Source organism: Oncorhynchus mykiss, chromosome 22 (genome assembly GCF_057628025.1).
Source record: "Oncorhynchus mykiss isolate SJ-2025 chromosome 22, ASM5762802v1, whole genome shotgun sequence".
NCBI classification, from domain to species: domain Eukaryota; kingdom Metazoa; phylum Chordata; class Actinopteri; order Salmoniformes; family Salmonidae; genus Oncorhynchus; species Oncorhynchus mykiss.
This window is the reverse complement of record NC_143043.1, coordinates 5,412,883-5,431,732: the sequence shown is the minus strand read 5'-3', so window position 1 is coordinate 5,431,732 and position 18,850 is coordinate 5,412,883. Positions and strand designations below refer to the sequence as shown.

The window sequence follows — 18,850 nt, the reverse complement described above, 5'->3', positions numbered from 1 at the left end:
GAATTTTGGACCATTCCTTCTGACAAAGCTGGTGTAACTGAGTCAGGTTGGTAGGTCTCCTTTCTTGCACACACTTTTTCAGTTCTGCCCACAAATTGTCTATAGGATTGAGGTCAGGGCTTTGTGATGGCCACTCCAATACCTTGACGATGTTGTCCTTAAGCCATTTTGCCACGACTTTGGAAGTATGCCTTGAGTCATTGTCCATTTGGAAGACTCATTTGCAACCAAGCTTTAACTTCCTGACTGATGTCTTGAAATGTTGCTTCAATATATCCACATAATTTTTCTACCTCGTGATGCCATCTATTTTCTGAAGTGCACCAGTCCCTACTGCCGCAATGCACCCACACAACATGATCCTGCCACCCCCGTGCTTCACAGTTGGGATGGTGTTCTTTGGCTTGCAAGTCTCCCCCTTTTTCCTCCAAACATAACAATGGTCATTATGGCCAAACAGTTACATTTTTGTTTCATCAGACCAGATTATATTTCTCCAAAAAGTATGATCTTTGTCCCAATGTGCAGTTGCAAACCATAGTCTGGCTTTTTTATGGCGGTTTTGGAGCAGTGGCTTCTTTGCTGAGCGGCCTTTTAGGTTATGTCAATATAGCACTTTCTTTACTGTGGATATAGATACTTTTGGACCTGTTTCCTCCAGCATCTTCACAAGATAGAACAGTAGCCAATCAAATGCATGCATCTGACTTGCTCGAGAATTGAAAGACTAACAATTACAAAGTAGGCCCCGTTGTCTACACCCGTTGTATTCGGCACGTGTGACAAATGCAGTTTGATTTGGTTTGCTGATCTACGATCAGAGCTCTGACCACGTCCGTACCAGACAGGTTAAACACGGGTCGATGGGGTCAAAAAAAAGTCAATTATCATTATGCTATTCAGAGTTCAATCAGTATGCATCAGCTGTTTGGAGCAAGGGAAGGAACAGTAAGAAGACAAAGGAATATTTAGAAGTCCAAAGAAACATGCATAGTACCGACAACATTTCTTAACTTGATCCCAAAGCTAGTCCCAATGGCCACAGGAGTTTGCAAGACAGTACAAACAGATCTGGGACCAGTCTACATTTTGTCCTCTATAGACACTCACCTAGAAGTTAACACAGGAGGTCAGTACAGCTGGAATGGTTGTTTTTATACTGCTACCAGTATTCTATATTTGGTTTGGGAACCTTGGGATACATTTACACTAGGTATACATGAACTATACACATCTGTTTGTGCTGTGTTCCCAAATCGTTTCGTTCATGTCATACCAAATATACTTTTTGGCATAACAATGTCCATAGGATTTAAAAAGACCACACAGACAGATGTGGGATCAGTCTAATCAACTACCAGCATTGTATTTTCCGTGGTTATTGGAAGGAGTACAGTACTTAAGAACGTTTTCTGAAAAGCTTTTTGTTAACATTTCATTGGAAGGTCTGCTTGTAAGTCGAACCTTTTGGACTTATTAGACTAATAGGTTTTGATCCTCAATAACATGAAGTAAATGCATTGGTATTATCATATTTGGGATGCTTTCTCAAAACAATCTGGCTCATATATCAAATAAAACAAAGACAAATGGATTGCATAAAGAATTGGATATGTATAGCACTTTATTTCCAAGTTCTCCAAATGCTTATTTATTCATTGTAAAGGGGAACACTCGCCTCAAAATGATCTCTCCTCTCTCTCTCTCTCTCTCTCTCTCTCTCTCTCTCTCTCTCTCTCTCTCTCTCTCTCACTCTCACTCTCACACTCACTCACTCACTCACTCACTCACTCACTCACTCATAAAGACTTCCCTTCTCTCTCCACAGGTACTGCGAGTGGTGCGTCTGATAAAGATCTCCCCGGCACTAGAGGACTTTGTGTACAAGATATTTGGTCCCGGTAAGAAGCTGGGCAGCTTGGTGGTGTTCACAGCGAGCCTGCTCATAGTCATGTCAGCCATCAGTCTACAGATGTTCTGCTTCGTGGAGGAACTGGACCGATTTACCACCTTTCCCAGAGTAAGAGTTATTGGAAGCACAACTGGTATAATGTGTTATGATGCAGTCATAATGCATTATAAGACCTGTTCTAAGCATCTATGATCCCATTTTAATGTTAATCCTTCAGTGAATGATGTTGGCCTATTGTAGCTCATTCACTAGGGTAAGACCTAATTCACTCACTCACACACTCATTCACTTATGGTAATGAATGTTTGGGATGAGTTTAATATTACAGGCCACATTCCTGATTTGTCATTTTCTGAGCAACTGAACCTGTAGCATAAAAATGGGTTCCACTATTAACTCCCACTTTTCTCCCCACTGAACACTACCCATTCTTTTCTTCTTGAACACGTGACGCACAGGTGGAAATCTGGAAAAAGTCAGGAAAATCATGCTAGTGTGGTGGTATTTAATTTGTCGACAGATGTGGGGCCCACCGCCACCTCCTTTGATTTCTAAGTGCTCATCAGCTTCTTTCTTTCTCATTAGTCACATCCTTTCATCCACCCCCCCTCCCCGCCCCTTTTTCCCCCGCTTCCACTGATTCTAGCACAGTTGGACTTGGAGAGGTTCTCGTAAACAGATGCCGCTCTTCGTCTTCCCTTTTTCGGGACACACACACACATACATACACACACACAAACGAACAAACTCTCATATGGATTCACACATGGATTCACACCAACCACAAGTGCATGGACACACTCACATACACACACAGGCACATATGGGTACAGTCACACAGGGGCACATAATGCATACACGGCGCACACACCTCAGATTTAATGATGTCCCCTGCGGATAGATCTGTTGCTGGGTTTATCATTATCTGGCAGTGACTTGGGGTGTAGATTTAGGAGAGGAGAAGAGAGGGGAGCAGAGGGGAGAAAACAGGAGAGGGATCCGTCTTATTCTCTATCTCCAATAACCCCCTTAGCCCTCCCCCTCAGTTTTGTGCGATCCCGCGAGCCCCATCATGTCATAGTGGTATCCCAATTCAAGTTTGAGCGAGACGTAGTGCCTTTTCAACCCTCTAGTTGGTCCTCCAAACAAAGTGAATCGAGATGCAAACTTTCTTTCAAGTGGTAACCAAAACTCCAATGAAGCTCTGCGATCCAAGTTTGTAGAGTTGCTTCAGCAAAAATGACAGACAAATATACTAGGAGGGAAGCAAATGTAATTATAAGTAATTATAACTTCATCACAAATCATGCTTTGCTCAGAATGTTTGTGCAATACATTTCAACGACCAAAAACCACTTCTGGGTCATGAATCGGAAGGTACGCACTTATTTCTCAACCTCCCTGATCTGAAATATTACTTACCTGTTGCTGCTGACCGAGATTACCACCTGCAATGAAAAAGAGGAAGGACAGGGGGTCTCCAAGCTAGGATGAAAATGCTCCTCTTCCTAATATCTTGATGGCTAATGTCCAATCGCTGAAAAAAATACCATCAGTGCAAGGCTTCAATCACAGAGGGACATCAGGGAATGCTGTGCCATCGTTTTTACAGAGACATGACTTACGAACGATACACTCGACTGCTATTCAACCAGACAGCGTTTCCATTTTCCGTATGGATCGAACGGCGGTTTCAGATAAGAGTGAAGGGATATGTTTCCTCATTACTGGTCTACCAGAGTTGAAAACATCTCAAGCTCCTGTTCACTCGACATGGAGTTTCTTTTTTTCTCTGTTTGTTTTAACTTTTACCCCTATTTCTCGAATTTTGTGATCCAATTGGTAGTTACGGTCTTGTCCCACCGCTGCAACTCTTCTACGGACTCAGGAGAGGCGAAGGTCGAGAGCCATGCGTCCTCCGAAACACAAACCAACCAAGCCGCATTGCTCCTTGACACACTGCTCACTTAACCTGGAAACCAGCCGCACCAATGTGACGGAGGAAACACCGTCCTGCTGGCGACAGATGTCAGTTTTGGCCAAACCCTCCCCTAACCTGTATGTCCCTGGGCCAACTGTGCGCCACCTCATGGGTCTCCCGTTCATGGCCGGCTGTGACACAGCCTGGGATCGAACCCGGGTCTGTAGTGATTCCTCAAACACTGCGATGCAGTGCCTTAGACTGCTGCGCCCCTACGACCTGGAATTTCTGATGTTAAAATGCCGACCCCACTATATGCCAAGGTAATTCACGTGTCATTATCACATTGATGTATATACCGCCACAAGCAAACACCAAGTTGGCACTCAGCGAACTGTACAAAATCATGAGGCAGCAAGACTCCTCTCATCTGGAAGCAATCTTTATCATCGCAGGGAATTTTAATAAAGCACATAAAAAAATCATAATAAAAATGTATCCTGCCCCTGAAAAAGATTTGCTGGACCATGTCATTTTGGAGTCAATTTTATTATAAATAAGAATATAATATGTTTCTTAACATTTCATCTGGATGCTAACGTGATTGCAGATAATCCTGAATCATGATGAATGACAAAGTTACAGAGGAGATCATACCCCCAAGCTAAACTCTCACCATTACCAGTAACGGGGGAGGTTAGCATATCTTGGGGGTATGACTTTGACCCTCTGTAACTTGTGCAGCCAGGATTCATACAGTGAGCAAGTTATCCTCTTTCTCTCTGTTTATTGTACTGGTGCATGTGTGATCAAGTGTGTGTTGCTTTTGTGTGTTTGCCATTTCGCTGGCGATGCTTGTTTTCGGGTCGCGGATTGTGTTTGTGAACTCATTTTAGCTCACAAAAAGATTGTTGCATGGCTAATACTATACAGAAAAACACTGCAAAGAGTTCTATGAAGATTTAATAGATTTGCAGGAAAATAACTTTAAGACCACATTCAAAAACCATGTCTGAGGATTTCACAATTTCCCAACAACACTTCCAAGGGAAACTAGCTCGGAAACCAATCAAGACGCAATTTTTTTATTTTGTATTTGACCTTTATTTAACTAGGAAAGTGATTTAAGAACAAATGTTTATCTTCAATGACTGCCTAGGAACAGTGGGTTAACTGCCTGTTCAGGGGCAGAACAACATATTTGTGCCTTGTCAGCTCGGGGATTTGAACTTGCAACCTTCCGGTTTCTAGTCCGATGCTCTAACCATTAGGCTACCCTGCCGCCCCAGTAACATTTGCCAGAAACTCCTGGCAAATCAACTCAAACCAGACCCCAAACTCATCGAGATGGAGAGGGCACATAGAAATGGCACTTTCTTCCCCGAAGGACGGCCCAGATCTATAGTGGTGAAACTGCTCAGGTTCAAAGACAAGGAGAAGATTCTCATAATAGCCAAGTGCCTGAAGGGAACAAAAATCTTAATCAATGAAGGTACGCCTCAAAATAAAGGAACTGCTGCCACAACTAATTAAAGAATGAAAAGTATGATCAGCTTGTTCTACGATTTTACACACACACACACACATGATTTTTTTCTACTTTGTTAGTGCGTTTCACATAACCTCATGGCCAAAAACAAACATTGCTCGAATTGTCAGTGCCCTCTGAAGTCTTCAGTTGTGTTATGCGGACTGTGTCAATGTGCATTCCAAAGGAAGTTCAGTCCTATTGATAAAACTAACACAAATGTATGGTTGTATTGGACATGTGAGACATGCACTTCTATTTCTCTGTTCCATTTTCTGGATGATTCCCACTGTGTATCTCTCTTAGTTGGACAGGATGTCAACCCTGATAACACGGTCTTGAACCCATTAGATATTAATGAAGCGAACGATAAATATAATGATTGTGTTGATCTAGATTCTAATTTCCTGAGATTTACCAGAGATGAGTCTATCACTTGCGATTACCACAATGTCAAGCAATTTAACAACCTGTATAGCAGTTTATCTAATTTTAACACGGAACCCAAACCGGCTGCACGTGTGTGCCATCGTGCGCCATCGTACATACATTTATTTTGGGTACCTGCTTCTATAAACCAATGAGGAGATGAGAGAAGCAAGACTTGCAGCGCGTCACAAATAGAACTGACTTCTATTTTAGCCCTTGGCAACGCAGACGCTCGTTGGCGCACGCGAGCAGTGTGGGTGCAATAATTGAATAATACAGATTTCTTTATTGTAGTAGGCTAACGTTCACATTAAAGACGGAAGATACTGAATGTGTCATGAAATGCAGCTGAAGTAACATAGCTAACTATTGTATTGCGTATAGTGTACAATACCTACAATGCCATCAGAAAGTATTAATAACCCTGGACAAATTCCATGTTTTGTTGTTTTACGGCCTGAATTCAAAATCAATTAAATATGATAGAAATTAACCCATCTACACACAATACATCCTGACAATGTGATTTAAAAAAAAAAAATGTTTGCACATTTATTGAAATTTTAATTACAGTAATACCTCATTTACGTAAGTATTCACACCCCTGAGTCAATACGTTATATTAACCTTTGGAAGCAATTACAGCTTTGAGTCTTTCTTGGTAAGTCTGTAAGAGCTTTGCACACCTGGATTGTACAATATTTGCTCATTCTTGGTTGGCTGTTGATCATTGCTAGACAGTCATTTTCAATTCTTGCCAAATATTTCCAAGACAATTTAAGTCAAAACTGTAACTAGGCCGCTCAGAAACATTCAGTGTTGTCTTGGTAAGCAGCTCCAGTGTATAATTGGCCTTGTGTTTTAGGTTATTGTCCTGCTGAAAGCTGAATGTGTCTTCCACTGTCTGTTGGAAAGCAGACTGAACCAGGTTTTCCTCCACGATTTTTGCTTGTGCTTAACTGTATTCCGTTACTTTATATCCTAAAAAGTTTTTGCCGATGACAAGTATACCCATAACATCATGCAGCCACCACAATGCTTGAAAATATGAAGACTGGTACTAATTGATGTGTTGTGTTGGATATGCCCCAAACATAACACTTTTTATTCAGGAATTTTTCTGTTGTTGTTGTGTGCCTTATGTAAACATGATGCATGTTTTGGAATATTTATATTATGTACAGGCTTCCTTTCACTGTCATTTAGGTTAGTATTGTGGATTAACTAACTATTAACTGATTTCAAATGAAATCAGCCAAGACCTCAGAAAAATAAATTGACGACCTCCACAAGTCTGGTTTATCCTTGGGAGCAATTTCCAAATGCCTGAAGGTACCACGTTCATCTGTACAAACAATAATACGCAAGTATAAACACCATGGGACCACACAGCTGTCATACCGCTAAGGAAGGAAACGCGTTCTGTCTTTTAGAGATGAATGTACTTTTGTGCGAAAGTGCAAATCAATCCCAGAGCAACAGCAAAGGACCTTGTGAAGATGCTGGAGGAAACAGGTACAAAAGTATCTATATCCACAGTAAAACGAGTCCTATATTGACAAAACTGAAATGCCGCTCAGCAAAGAAGAAGCCACTGCTCCAAAACAACCATGAAAAGCTAGACTATGGTTTGCAACTGCACATGGGGACAAAGATTGTACTTTTTGGAGAAATTATGAATGATGAAACAAAAATATAACTGTTTGGCCATAATGACCATCGTTATGTTTGGAGGGAAAAGGGGGAGGCTTGCAAGCCGGAGAACACCATCCCAACCTTGAAGCATGGGGTGGCAGCATCACTTCACAAAATAGATGGCATCATGAGGTAGGAAAAATATGTGGGTATATTGAAGCAACATCTCCAGACGTCAGTCAGGAAGTTAAAGCTTGGTCGCAAATGGGTCTTCCAAATGGACAATGACCCCAAGCATACTTCCAAAGTCGTGGCAAAATGGCTTTAGGAGAACAAAGTCAAGGTATTGGAGTGGCCATCTCAAGGCCCTGACCTCAATCCAATAGAACATTTTTGGGCAGAACTGAAAAAGCATGTGCGAGCAAGGAGTCCTACAACCTGACTCAGTTTCACCAGCTCTGTCAGGATTTTAAATGTATTTGGCTAAGGTGTATGTAAACTTCCGACTTCAACTGTACATTTTCTCAACAACAGGTTATGGTCAATCATTTCACAGACTGATCTGAAATCTAACAGTACACCTCCCACAATCCATCTTCAATTTTTTCGAGATCATTTCCCTCACTTTGTCCTCAGACTGTCCAGGTCCGATGTGGAGATTCTGCATTTCCGTCTGCAACGATGTTGTTCTGCCTCGATTGTCCCTCGAAATAATCACATTTCTCTGTCATTGTTATCATCCATTCACATACAGAACTGATGTACTCTCTCAATGACTTACAGAATGCTGTCGTCTTTCCGTGATCATGTTTAAACTCATTGAGCTGACCCTGGGAGATCTGCAAGCTGTTCTTCAGGCCCTGCATCTGTCTGGTCAGGTCATCTATCAAATCAAATTTATTTATATAGCTCTTCTTACATTAGCTGATATCTCAAAGTGCTGTACAGAAACCTAGCCTAAAACCCCAAACAGCAAGCAATGCAGGTGTAGAAGCACGGTGGCTAGGAAAAACTCCATAGAAAGGCCAAAACCTAGGAAGAGACCTATAGAGGAACCAGGCTATGAGGGGTGGCCAGTCTTCTTCTGGCTGTGCCGGGTGGAAATTATAACAGAACATGGCCAAGATGTTCAAATGTTCATAAATGACCAGCATGTTCAAATGATAATAATCACATTAGTTGTCGAGGGTGCAACAGGTCAGCACCTCAGGAGTAAATGTCAGTTGGCTTTTCATAGCCGATCAGCACAACCCACCAACCCAGACAGGAAGACCACGTCAGTGACTCAACCCACTCAAGTGACGCACCCCTCCTAGGGACGGCATGGAAGAGCACCAGTAAGCCAGTGACTCAGCCCCTGTAATAGGGTTAGAGGCAGAGAATCCCAGTGGAGAGAGGGGAGCCAGCCAGGCAGAGACAGCAAGGGCGGTTCGTTGCTCCAGTGCCTTTCTGTTCACCTTCACACTCCTGGGCCAGACTACACTCATCATATCTTCAATAAAGACTTAAAGGTTGAGACCGAGTTTGCGTCTCTCACATGGGTAGGCAGACCATTCCATAAAAATGGAGCTCTATAGGAGAAAGCCCTGCCTCCAGCTGTTTGCTTTGAAATTGTAGGGACAATTAGGAGGCCTGCATCTTGTGACCGTAGCGTACGTGTAGGTACCAAATCAGAAAGATAGGTAGGAGCAAGCCCATGTAATGCTTTGTAGGTTAGCAGTAAGACTTTGAAATCAGCCCTTGTGTCACGTCCTGACCTTAGTTCCTTTTTTATGTCTCTATTTTGGTTTGGTCAGGGCGTGAGTTAAGGTGGGCATTCTATGTTTTTCATTCTATGTTTTGTTCTGTGTGTTCTATTTCTATGTGTTTGGCCTGGTATGGTTCCCAAACAGAGGCAGCTGTCAATCGTTGTCTCTGATTGAGAACCATACTTAGGTAGCCTGTTCCCACCTGTGTTTGTGGGTAGTTGTTTTGTGTTTTTCACCTCCACCTGTTTCGTGTCGTTCACTCTCTTTGTTGTTTTTTGTCATTCAGTGTTCAGTTCATTGAATTAAATTTACTATGAACACTTACCACGCTGCATGTTGGTCCGATGATTCCTATTCCTCATCATCTGACGAAGAGGAGAGCCATTACACCTTGCCTTAACAGGAAGCCAGTGTAAAGAGGCTAGCACTGGAGTAATATGATCACATTTTTTGGTTCTAGTCAATATTCCAGCAGCCGTATTTAGCACTAACTGAAGTTTATTTAGTGCTTTATCCGGGTAGCCGGAAAGTAGAGCATTGCAGTAGTCTGACCAAGAAGTTACAAAAGCATGGATACATTTTCGGACAGAACATTTCTGATTTTTGCAATGTTACGTAGATTGAAAAATGCTGTCCTTGAAACAGTCTTGACATGTTCGTCAAAAGAGAGATCAGGTTCCAGAGTAACGCCGAGGTCCTTCAGTTTTATTTGAGACGATTGTACAACCATCAAGAGTAATTGTCAGATTCAACAGAAGATCTCTTTGTTTCTTGGGACCTAGAACAAGCATCTCTGTTTTGTCCGAGTCTAAAAGTAGAACAATTGCAGCCATCCACTTCCTTATGTCTAAAACACAGGCTTCCAGGGAGGGCAATTTTGGGGCTTCACCATGTTTCATCGAAATGTACAGGTTTGTGTCATTCGCATTGCAGTGAAAGTTAACATTATGTTTTCGAATGACATCCCCAAGAGGTAAAATATAAAGTGAAAAGAGACAAACATATCTTTCTGACAGAAAAGATCTAAACCAGGCCAGAACTTGTCCGTGTAGACCAATTTCGGGTTTCCAATCTCTCCAAAAGAATGTGGTGATCGATGGTATCAAATGCAACACTAAGGTCTAGGAGCACAAGGACAGATGCAGAGCCCCTTCACAAGTGCGTCTCAGTGCTATGATGGGGTCTAAAACCAGACTGTAGCATTTGGTTTACATTGTTTGTCGTCAGAAAGGCACTGAGTTGCTGCACAACAGCTTTTTCTAAAATTCTTGAGAGGAATGGGAGATTCGATATAGGCCGATAGTTTTTTATATTTTCTCGGTCAAGGTTTGGCTTTTTCAAGAGAGGCTTTATTACCGCCACTTTTATTGAGTTTGGTACACATCTGTCTATGAATTGTGGTAGGCTATCCTGGTGGATTCTGCTGTTCGCGAGTGATGTAGTGATTTCCCATTTGCAAGGGTTATTTATCTCTCCCTACAACTAATTGCTCCGTTTGAGGGCCACTGCCCCACAGAAGGAGACTCGAAAACGAGGGGGAGGGCTAAGGGGGTATTAGGATTGAGCCTTACAATAGGCCCTGAAGGCACAGGGGATCAGTTGACCTTCATCTGACCTACAAACAGACTGGGAATGTATCAGACACACAAAAATGCATGCATGCATTCACGGACACATCCACACACACGTGCACACAAGTACACACACACACACACACACACACTAGTGATGCACACAATAATTCATAACCCACATTCCCCGCGGTTATATCTGTAATGCGGGCAGGTTTAGGGACATGAAATATTGTGTGGATGAAGGGCGGGTGGGTGGCTAGCGGGCGGGTTGAATAAAGAAAAAAATGCATTAAATTGTTATGCAGTTCATATCTATAGTCTACATTGAGGCTTTTACCTGGCTTTGGTGTGTAGTGTAAGCATAAGCTTTAGGGCCTAATTGTAGCATGCCAAATACACAGCAATTGCCAAATGCTTTTTGGAACTTTGGCAGATAAAGTTAACGTGTATCCACTCAGTCAAAATGGACAGTGCCGGAGTGTAATTGAATAAGAGAAAAACTGCTAAATGGAGAGTTGAAAATAAGGAGAAGGGGAGGCAGAACAGTAGTCTAATGTTTGGGAAAGATTTGGTGAAATGGATGATATGCTACATGACCGAAGGTATGTGGAAAGCTGCTTGTCGAACATCTAAATCCAAAATGACTACTTCCACTAGATGTTGGAACATGCTGAAACAGGAAAGGGCCTTCCCCAAACTGTTGCCACAAGGTTGGATGCACAGAATCCTCTAGCATGTCATTGTATGCTGTAGCGTTAACATTTCCCTTCACTGGAACTAAGGGGCTTAGCCCGAACCATGAAAAACATCCCCAGAACATTTTTCCTCCTCCACAAAACTTTAAAGTTGGCACTATGCGTTGGGCCAGGTAGTGTTCTCTTGGCATCCGACAAACTCAGATTTGTCCGTCGGATTGCCAGATGGTGAAGGGTGATTCATCATGCCAGAGAACGTGTTTCCACTGCTACAGAGTCCAATGATGTGGCGAGCTTTACACCACTCTAGCCAACTCTTGGCACAATTGCGCATGGTGATCTTAGGCTTGTGTGCGTCTGCTCGGCAATGGAAAGCCATTTCATGAAGCTCCTGACAAACAGTTGTTGTGCTGACGTTTCTTCCGGAGGCATTTTGAAACTCGGTAGTGAGTATTGCAACAAAGGACAGTTTTTTTCACGCTTCTTTTGCTCGGCGGTCATGTTCTGTGTGCTTATGTGGCCTACCGCTTCACGGCTGAGCCGTTGTTTCTCCTAGACGTTTCCACTTCACAATAACAGCACTTACAGTTTACCGGGGAAGCTCTAGCAGGGCATTGACAAACTGGCTTGATGGAAAAGTGGCATCCTATGACAGTGCCATGTTGAAAGTCACTGAGGTCTTTAGTAAGGCCATTCTTCTGCCAATGTTTGTCTACGGCGATTGCATGACTGTGTGCTCGATTTTATATTTCTGTCAGCAACGGGTGTGGCTGAAATAGCCGAATTCACTAAGTTGAAGTGATATCCACATATTTTTGTATATATAGTTTAGCATCAGCTATGTTATGAGTGATGTTTGTGAGGCTCTATAAAAATTTGACAGTCACAAGACGGGGACTTCAAAATTGTACGTCAAGGGAGCTGTAGGCTTACTGTTCAGATGAGTTAAATGGAACTGAAATCTGGACACTGACTGTAGGTCTATAACCTCTCACATACCCTAATATATAATATTAACTCCTGCAGAATTAAGCAGCATCTTGAGAATGAATGCGTGGTTAGGGACCGTCTGTAAAGGTGCTTTCTTTATCAGCGTCATAAAACTGTCATCTGGACATTTTGCACGGAAAATCCCCCAAAACATTTTGGAGTTAGCCTATGCATTTTCCCGAAATGTATTTTCTTTGCGAGAGAAGCATATATGAAAGAGAAAACAAACTTTACCGAAGCATTCATTTTGTTGAAGCATTCATTCTAGGGCAACAAGTAATGACAGAAGAGAAGCTGCATGTATAAGTTATCTAACAAATTGCCTACCAAAATGTCAGAAATTATAACCAGAAACATAGGATTATCTAAAGGCCTGTCAAGAAATTGCTCTTCCATCGCTGACTGTACAGCACATTTTCTATATTTGAGGGTGCGGGACTCACATTTTAACTTCATCACATGCAGTCGGGCGCATCCCTAACACACACACACACAGAGCTTTGTGATTCATGCTCCAGCTACTCTTCATCCGTCTTGGCTCATTCTATAGCAAAAGTGTGTGTGACATGTCCATGTATTTGTCTGTCCCTGTTGCAGAAACATGTTAAAAATGTCAATGATCTTTCTCATCTCCGCCTCTTTTTCAGGCCTCGATGTCCGGAGGCAATCTCTCGCTCTGTCAGTCTCTTTTTCTCCTATTGTTATCCATTGTATTATACTGTAGGGTGATGGACTGTAATGGAATATTCCTCCCTCCCGCAGGCATTCATGTCTATGTTCCAGATCTTAACCCAGGAGGGTTGGGTGGATGTGATGGACCAAACTCTTGTGGCTGTTGGTCAAATGTGGGCTCCTGTAGTGGCTATCTACTTCATCCTCTACCATCTGTTTGCTACTCTGGTAAGGGCTCTGTCTGCACAGTGTGTAGATCCTAATATATTCCATTAGGCAGACACTTTCATTCAGTAACCTACAGTCAGTGCATACCATAGAATGAATCGATCGAATTGTGCATCTGATCCCTGTGGGAATTACACCCACAACCTATTGACCATTTTTAATTTGTATTGTCCTCAGGGCACCATTGTAAATGAGACCCTGGTCTCTAAGGGTTGTTACCTGACGAAGGCTATTGTAATGTTTCACAGTATTTGTGGAGGAAGGAAAGATGGAAGCACAAGAGCAGAATACCATTCTGCTGGCTTGCTTTCTTTTAATGAGTCTCTCCACAGCATCACAGTGGATAAGTCTGACCTTATTCAATGTATTGATAAGGCCTCGTCTCTACACAACCTTAACCTCGTAGTGGAATATTCTATCATGCCTTTGCTACAGTGGATTGAAAGATTTCTTCACAATCTCATGGTGTAATATAGTATGTCGAGAGACGTTGTTTGAATATGTAAATAAACATTGACAAAGGAGTAGACAATCCACACTTGTGGATTCAGCCATTTACATAAAAAAAAAGTATTCACATTTATTTTGAAGTGTGTATATATATTTTCATTTTAAACAATATTAGCTTAGTGTTTGAATCAGATGCATTTTTATTGAGCTACATTTCCAAATCCAATCATGGCCCAAGGCTATGAGACACAAGGACAGATTGCATGTGTGCTACATTTTTATTCAGTCAATATGATAATGACAAATAATGTTAATACAGTTAGGAACCACATGCAATGAAATGGTGCTCGCCCACCATGACTACATGTAAAGTTCTGGGAGATTGGTTGATGTCAGTTGAGTCCCAATCCTCATCAAACCCTCTGACTTTTCTGATTGGTTCCCTGAGACTGAGAACCTCCTGGGCAAAGAACTGATTCCTGTGTCCTCTTCCGGGCGACCCTTGTCACACTGTCCTCATCTGAGCTGGTAAAAATACAATAACAATACGTTTAATACGTTTAAAGTCAACCAAGGACACTGTATCCTACATAAGAAAAAAAATGTAAGCACAAACCAAACATGAAATACTAGATTAAAAACAGAGACAAATATGGAATACCTCTTCAGTTTCATCCAGAATTTGCAACTACTAGGATCAAGCTTCCTCATTCACTTACAGGGGACCCATGTTGGCATGATAGGGACAAGGAAACTGTCCTCTGATTCTCTCTTCCTCTTGGAGGACACGCCCTCTGACTGAAAGCCTCCTGGGCAACCAGAAGTGAATGATTGTGACTCTTTTTTGAGACGCTTGGGCTCAGAGGTGTCCTCTGATCTCCCTCTTGAAGGGTGAGCTCTCTGCTTGAGTCCCTGCTGTTGCTGAATCCATGCTCCTGAACCAGGTGACCCATGTTGGCACCACCACATGGGCACAGCCATTTCCTCTGGTGATCTTGAGGCTGGAGTTCTGGTGGTTCTCATTTTGCTCGCCCACCATGGCCTCAATGACCTCCAGGAGCGTGGTCACTGCGTTTTACCTTGGTCAGGGTATCATTCCTGGTCACTGCACAGCATTGGCCAGATGGACCAGAAGGGGATGGCTGGGAGTGTGTGGGCTCAATGAAGAGGGTAAGGCCCACCTCTCTGGACTCTTCAGATTGGTCTTTGGACTCAGACACATAGCCATGTTTGCAGTCTAAGTCAAGAGTTAGTATGGCTCATCCTTATCCGACTGAGAGTCTGAGTTGTAGCCAAAGTCATGACATTTTAGATATCCAAAATACTTTAAGGGGTATCAAAACATGTCTTCTCAGAAGGTTTGGTTGTTTGAGGAGAATCTCAAATCTGTCTCTATAATGTTGCAAATATAGAACATACTGATGGTTTCCATAGAATTAGGAATTAGAATCTCTATGCTGATTTCCTTGTGATGCAGTCCATTCAGGCTGTCATAAGTGGTAAGGGAGAAATGGAGTCACCTTGTGTTACGCACACCTCGATGAAGAGGGAACGCAACACCCTGCTACAACCCAACTCTCTGTGAAGTGAAAGGTATGGACTGTAGGTGATGGTAAGGATGACAAAAGGCAGAGAATTTACCGTTTACTAGGAATTTATTCCTTCACACGGTAATATGGGGAACAGGGGCTGGACGGAACCAAAGAAAAGAGTAAATATCAAAGCCCCCTTTCCTACCTTACCTGCTTACCCACTACTTACCTAATTTAGCACCACCTGGTGCCCTAACCAAAATACAGGGGGTGGTCCGCCCAGGTCTTACCTAGTGTGCCTAGACAGTGAATATACTACGGGTATGTGTATGCCCGCGGGCCTCTTGCCTAAGCACTCCCTAGGTGCCTTCCCCTTCCCCCCTGGGAACAAATGAAACAGAATATTAAACAATCCACATCACAACAAAACTGAGAAAAAAAACTTAACTCAGGCCATTAAAGAAGCTCTGACAAAGCAACAAACACAGAACATACCAAAGCTGCTACCAACAACAACTAACATAGTACATACCAACGACCAACATGCTATACCCATCAGCCGCCTCTCTCAGCAATGATCTATATCACAATCAATCTCTCCCCTGAACAACAGAACACTGGCTTTCATAGCTTCAGAAGGCATTGGAAATTGGAGACAGCTGCGTCCTGACGAGGGGGTGGGGTCAGGTCTCCAATTAATCGTGGAGTCGACCAATCAGCTGCTGGGGGATTTCAGGAAGCCATCTCTGAAACACACTCAAATACACAAACTACAACACAGAAACTGGGGAACGTAACACCTTGATCAAGTTCAAGTTCCAATAAAAAAAATCAAATCCTGTGAGGGGACATCTTGTGTTCAGTGGTTCATTCAACCAAAAACAGGACATTTTAAACCATTTACAAAACAAAACTTCAAATAGCACCACTCACACTGGTACCAATAATACAGATTTTTTTTCAATCAACATCCCCCTCTATTTTAAATATGCATTGTGATATTCTTCTCCGAAGAATAAAAAAGACATGGGTTCAAATCCTTGAACAGTCCTTTCAAATACAGTGGCTTGCGAAAGTATTCGGCCCCTTTACTTTCAGTGCAGCAAACTCTCTCCAGAAGTTCAGTGAGGATCTCTGAATGATCCAATGTTGACCTAAATGACTAATGATGATAAATACAATCCACCTGTGTGTAATCAAGTCTCCGTATAAATGCACCTGCACTGTGATAGTCTCAGAGGTCCGTTAAAAGCGCAGAGAGCATCATGAAGAACAAGGAACACACCAGGCAGGTCCGAGATACTGTTGTGAAGAAGTTTAAAGCCGTATTTGGATACAAAAAGATTTCCCAAGCTTTAAACATCCCAAGGAGCACTGTGCAAGCGATAATATTGAAATGGAAGGAGTATCAGACCACTGCAAATCTACCAAGACCTGGCCGTCCCTCTAAACTTTCAGCTCATACAAGGAGAAGACTGATCAGAGATGCAGCCAAAAGGCCCATGATCACTCTGGATGAACTGAAGAGATCTACAGCTGAGGTGGGAGACTCTGTCCATAGGACAACAATCAGTCGTATATTGCACAAATCTGGCCTTTATGGAAGAGTGGCAAGAAGAAAGCCATTTCTTAAAGATATCCATAAAAAGTGTTGTTTAAAGTTTGCCACAAGCCACCTGAGAGACACACCAAACATGTGGAAGAAGGTGCTCTGGTCAGATGAAACCAAAATTGAACTTTTTGGCAACAATGCAAAACGTTATGTTTGGCGTAAAAGCAACACAGCTGAACACACCATCCCCACTGTCAAACATGGTGGTGGCAGCATCATGATTTGGGCCTGCTTTTCTTCAGCAGGGACAGGGAAGATGGTTAAAATTGATGGGAAGATGGATGGAGCCAAATACAGGACCATTCTGGAAGAAAACCTGATGGAGTCTGCAAAAGACCTGAGACTGGGACGGAGATTTGTCTTCCAACAAGACAATGATCCAAAACATAAAGCAAAATCTACAATGGAATGGTTCAATAATAAACATATCCAGGTGTTAGAATGGCCAAGTCAAAGTCCAGACCTGAATCCAATCGAGAATCTGTGGAAAGAACTGAAAACTGCTGTTCACAAATGCTCTCCATCCAACCTCACTGAGCTCGAGCTGTTTTGCAAGGAGGAATGGGAAAACATTTCAGTCTCTCGATGTGCAAAACTGATAGAGACATACCCCAAGCGACTTACAGCTGTAATCGCAGCAAAAGGTGGCGCTACAAAGTATTAACTTATGAGGGCTGAATAATTTTGCACGCCCAATTTTTCAGTATTTGATTTGTTAAAAAAGTTTGAAATATCCAATAAATGTCGTTCCACTTCATGATTGTGTCCCACTTGTTGTTGATTCTTCACAAAAAAAAATACAGTTTTATATCTTTATGTTTGAAGCCTGAAATGTGGCAAAAGGTCGCAAAGTTCAAGGGGGCCGAATACTTTCGCAAGGCACTGTACATTTGCTTGCGCTGTGAGTTTGATTGCATTGAATTTATCGTTGTTTGGAGTGCCAGATCGGCTGGGCTTGCAGTTTTCAGACTTTTCTATTGGTTCATTTAGCTAGGCAAGCTCAAACGGGCACAAATAACATATTTAATAAGATTTTTCAAGTGTTTGAATCTCAGATCTGGAATAAGGTGTTAGAGATCTCATTCCCCGGCATTGTGAGATCATCCTATAAACAGGACATCCTTCAAGGACTTGGATGATGATTCTGCACATTGTAACAAAAATATTGAGCTCGAGGAGTATCATTGATAGGATTTGTCATATCCAAAATAGCATCCATAAAGCTTGCCCCTGCATTCAATTTCCAACTAGACATTTAGTATTTGGTAGTGGCTACTCTTCCTGATGTCCAAACAGTAAACAACACAACAAATAATATACATAAATACACATGTATAGCACTATATTGACATAACAATTTAGCTGTTCGGCAAACGCTGCCATCCAGAGCGACCCACAGTTTGTGCAGTATCCCAACCAAGTATCACATGCATAATACAATACATGATACAATGTCAAATGCAACACAAAACAAAACACATAAAAATGTCTCTTTACATTTCAAAATGATAACAGTCATGAAGATTGATATGTGTTTGAAGAGTGGAATGTTAGTTTGGCTTATGTGTGCAATGTTGATACATTTTACCCTCATAGACAAAAGTAATATATAATATAGGCAATTTAGGAGACGCTTTTATCCAAACCAACTTAGTCATGCGTGCATAGATTTTTGTATGGAATCAAAAACCATCACCCATGGTCAACCATGTTCTACCAAATGAGCCACAAAGCAACATTCTTGTGAGCAGTATAACTCTTTCTGTAGTAGTAGTATGAGCAACAATTTAATGAGTCCTTGTCTGTGGATGATTGACATAAAATACAATATGAGATATTGAGATATGATTAAAATTAAAACTGCCTTATTGGTTAAGGGCTTGTAAGGAAGCATTTCACTGTAACGTCTACCCCTCTTGTATTC

The 18,850-nt window shown here is 42.1% G+C and overlaps 1 protein-coding gene across 4 annotated transcripts in view; it reads left to right on the top strand.

The window, feature by feature from the left end:
* nalcn (sodium leak channel, non-selective) overlaps nucleotides 1–18,850 on the top strand; it is a 289,782-nt gene that overhangs the window by 152,841 nt on the left and 118,091 nt on the right. For all 4 annotated transcript variants that reach the window (XM_090215168.1, XM_036958510.2, XM_090215169.1 and 1 more), the window contains 2 exons: nucleotides 1,829–2,020; nucleotides 13,195–13,332. In XM_090215168.1, coding sequence (XP_090071294.1) covers nucleotides 1,829–2,020; nucleotides 13,195–13,332 — 330 coding nt within the window. The remainder of the gene's footprint in view (nucleotides 1–1,828; nucleotides 2,021–13,194; nucleotides 13,333–18,850) is intronic.